Raw genomic sequence first — 2,353 nt, 5'->3', positions numbered from 1 at the left:
AGGTTAATCTGATCTATCAAAGTTAATCTGATCTCTGAAGGTTAATCTGATCTATCAAAGTTAATCTGATCTCTGAAGGTTAATCTGATCTATCAAAGTTAATCTGATCTAATCCCGTCTGTTTTCCAAACATGTGAGTCCAGTTGGTTTCCTGACGGCGTATTTTAGATAAAACCATTCTAGATGTTATTTTCCTGGGGATGAACCGGTAGTTTGATGCCGTGTCTTAATCCCTCCATATTCTGACGCAGACGTCAGACTGCTGGATTGCAGCAACAATCGGCTGACCGACGTTCCCGCCAGCCTTTCCGGGATGCGTTCCCTGGAGCAGCTTTATCTCCGACACAACAAGCTGCGGCGGCTGCCCCGGGTCCCCGCCCCAGCACTGAAGGTAACCATGGCGACCCGTTAGCGTCCACCCAGACTGTGCAGGCATTAATCCCCAGTGCGTCTGTAGGAGCTGTTTGCTGGGAATAACCAGATTGAGCAGCTGGAGGCGGAGCAGCTGGCCTGTCTGACGGCCGTATCCCAGCTGGAGCTGAGAGACAACAAGATCAGGAAGCTTCCAGAGGAAATCCCTCCGCTGCTCCCTCTGACCAGGCTGGACCTCACCAACAACGACATCAGCAGGTAGGTCTGCAGCGTCTGACTCCTCCTCCTGAGGTCTGGTTGAAGATGTGATCCTGGAGGCGGGTTTATCTTCCACAGTCTGCCGGCGTCTCTGAGTCTGCTGCCCAACCTGAAGGTGCTGCTGCTGGAGGGGAACCCTCTGCGAGGAATAAGGAGAGAACTTCTGGCTGTAGGTCTCACACTCCAAACACAGCAAACAGTGAGAAGGAGATGATTTCAGGATGGCTGCTAAAGACCTGGATGCCTCCATTCAGAAAGAATGCTGATTATTTAACCTTAAACTGAGCCTGACTAAGAGGCACGGCGGTGGCTGCTCTGTAGAATGAGGCTGCGGTGTGAGGAGACGTCTGTCTGAAGGTTGGGTTACAACCGATGAAGGAAAGAGCCGCGTCTGCAGGGTTTATCCTCAGAGGGACGGTAAGCTAACACCAGCACGCCGCTCCGTGGAAAACACGGCTGTTTACGACTGAAGCCTCTTCCTGCCAATCCGCAGCCGCCGGCAGTCCTGTAGATGGTGGAGATGTTTCTGAGCTAAATCACAGGATGTTTGTAGACTTTTATCTCCAGGGGTCGGTCTGCGTAGCTCCAAGGCATCCAACATTCCTCACTGGGAAATTCTGGACACTGTGTGAGGGTTAGAAATAAGGGTGTGCAAATTAATCGTCATGGCGATGCATCGCGATTCTAATTTTTGTGATCTACTGCATCGATTCTTGNAGATCAGATTAACCTTCAGAGATCAGATTAACCTTCAGAGATCAGATTAACCTTCAGAGATCAGATTAACTTTGATAGATCAGATTAACCTTCAGAGATCAGATTAACCTTCAGTGGGACATTGCTGGCCCTGATGTTCAATCATCTCTCCCAGTTTCTAGCAGAACGTTTCCTGCAGCACTTTTTCCTTCCACCCAACTTTCCATCAGTGTTTTTATGTACGGTTCTGTTTTTATTCTGTTTTTATTGAGCATCCATGATGCATTACAGACACAATACTCTTGGTTCCACAGGGAGGGTGAGGTTGCAGGTTAAAATCCCACCTGGACCTGAGCTTCCTACCTGTTAGCTGGCCCAGGCTGTCAGGCAGAACCCTCAGCCTGTTGTGACAAAGTGTGATTTTCTGCAGAGCTGTGAGGCGTCCGATGCTGGAGGGCAGCTGCTCCAGAAGGTTGTGGGACAGATCCTTCAGATGAAAGTAGCATCGGCGTTAGCACACAGCAGAGAGAGCCGCCAATCACATCACAGCCTGATTATTAAAGGGAAACCAGCCCCTCAGCTCACAGCCAGCTGGTCAGAGCAATAAAAACAGAAGTTACCAGCTCCGTCAGGCTCCCCAGCTGGCCCATTTCCTCAGGCAACTTTTCCAGAAGGTTCTGCTGCAGAGTGAGAGAACGCAGCTTCTGCAGGGCGAACAGCTCCGCCGGCAGCGACGCCAACTTATTATGACTGTAGACACACAATGGGAATGGATGAGTGCTTCTCTGGCCTTTCTGCACAAACTGATCTAAAAAAAACACAAATCTCTTAAAATTGGAGCATTTAGCCTCTAAGCTGAGCAGATAAATGCAGCAACTCTTTTACCCTAAAAGTCTAATAATGGAGCCGTTTTTCTCCTTAAACGTAGATCTTCTCCTCTCATTGGTGCTTTACCTTCCTTAAAGCTACAGTGTGTAATTTTCAGCGACATCTAGCGGTCAGACTGCAGACTGCAGCAACATGAACA

General features: G+C 49.2%; 1 protein-coding gene across 1 annotated transcript in view; it reads left to right on the top strand.

Annotated features, from left to right (window-relative positions):
- Nucleotides 1–220: 220 nt before the first annotated feature.
- The window catches only part of lrrc40 (leucine rich repeat containing 40), a gene marked incomplete at its 5' end in the record, with an annotated part of 10,371 nt that continues 8,238 nt past the window's right edge, over nucleotides 221–2,353 (top strand). The window contains 3 exons of the mRNA XM_015369103.1: nucleotides 221–391; nucleotides 458–630; nucleotides 709–799. Coding sequence (XP_015224589.1) covers nucleotides 221–391; nucleotides 458–630; nucleotides 709–799 — 435 coding nt within the window. The remainder of the gene's footprint in view (nucleotides 392–457; nucleotides 631–708; nucleotides 800–2,353) is intronic.

The sequence above is a fragment of the Cyprinodon variegatus genome, unplaced genomic scaffold, assembly GCF_000732505.1.
Source record: "Cyprinodon variegatus isolate N-32 unplaced genomic scaffold, C_variegatus-1.0 Scaffold2464, whole genome shotgun sequence".
Taxonomy (NCBI): Eukaryota; Metazoa; Chordata; class Actinopteri; order Cyprinodontiformes; family Cyprinodontidae; genus Cyprinodon; species Cyprinodon variegatus.
This window is presented reverse-complemented; position numbering and strand designations above follow the sequence as displayed.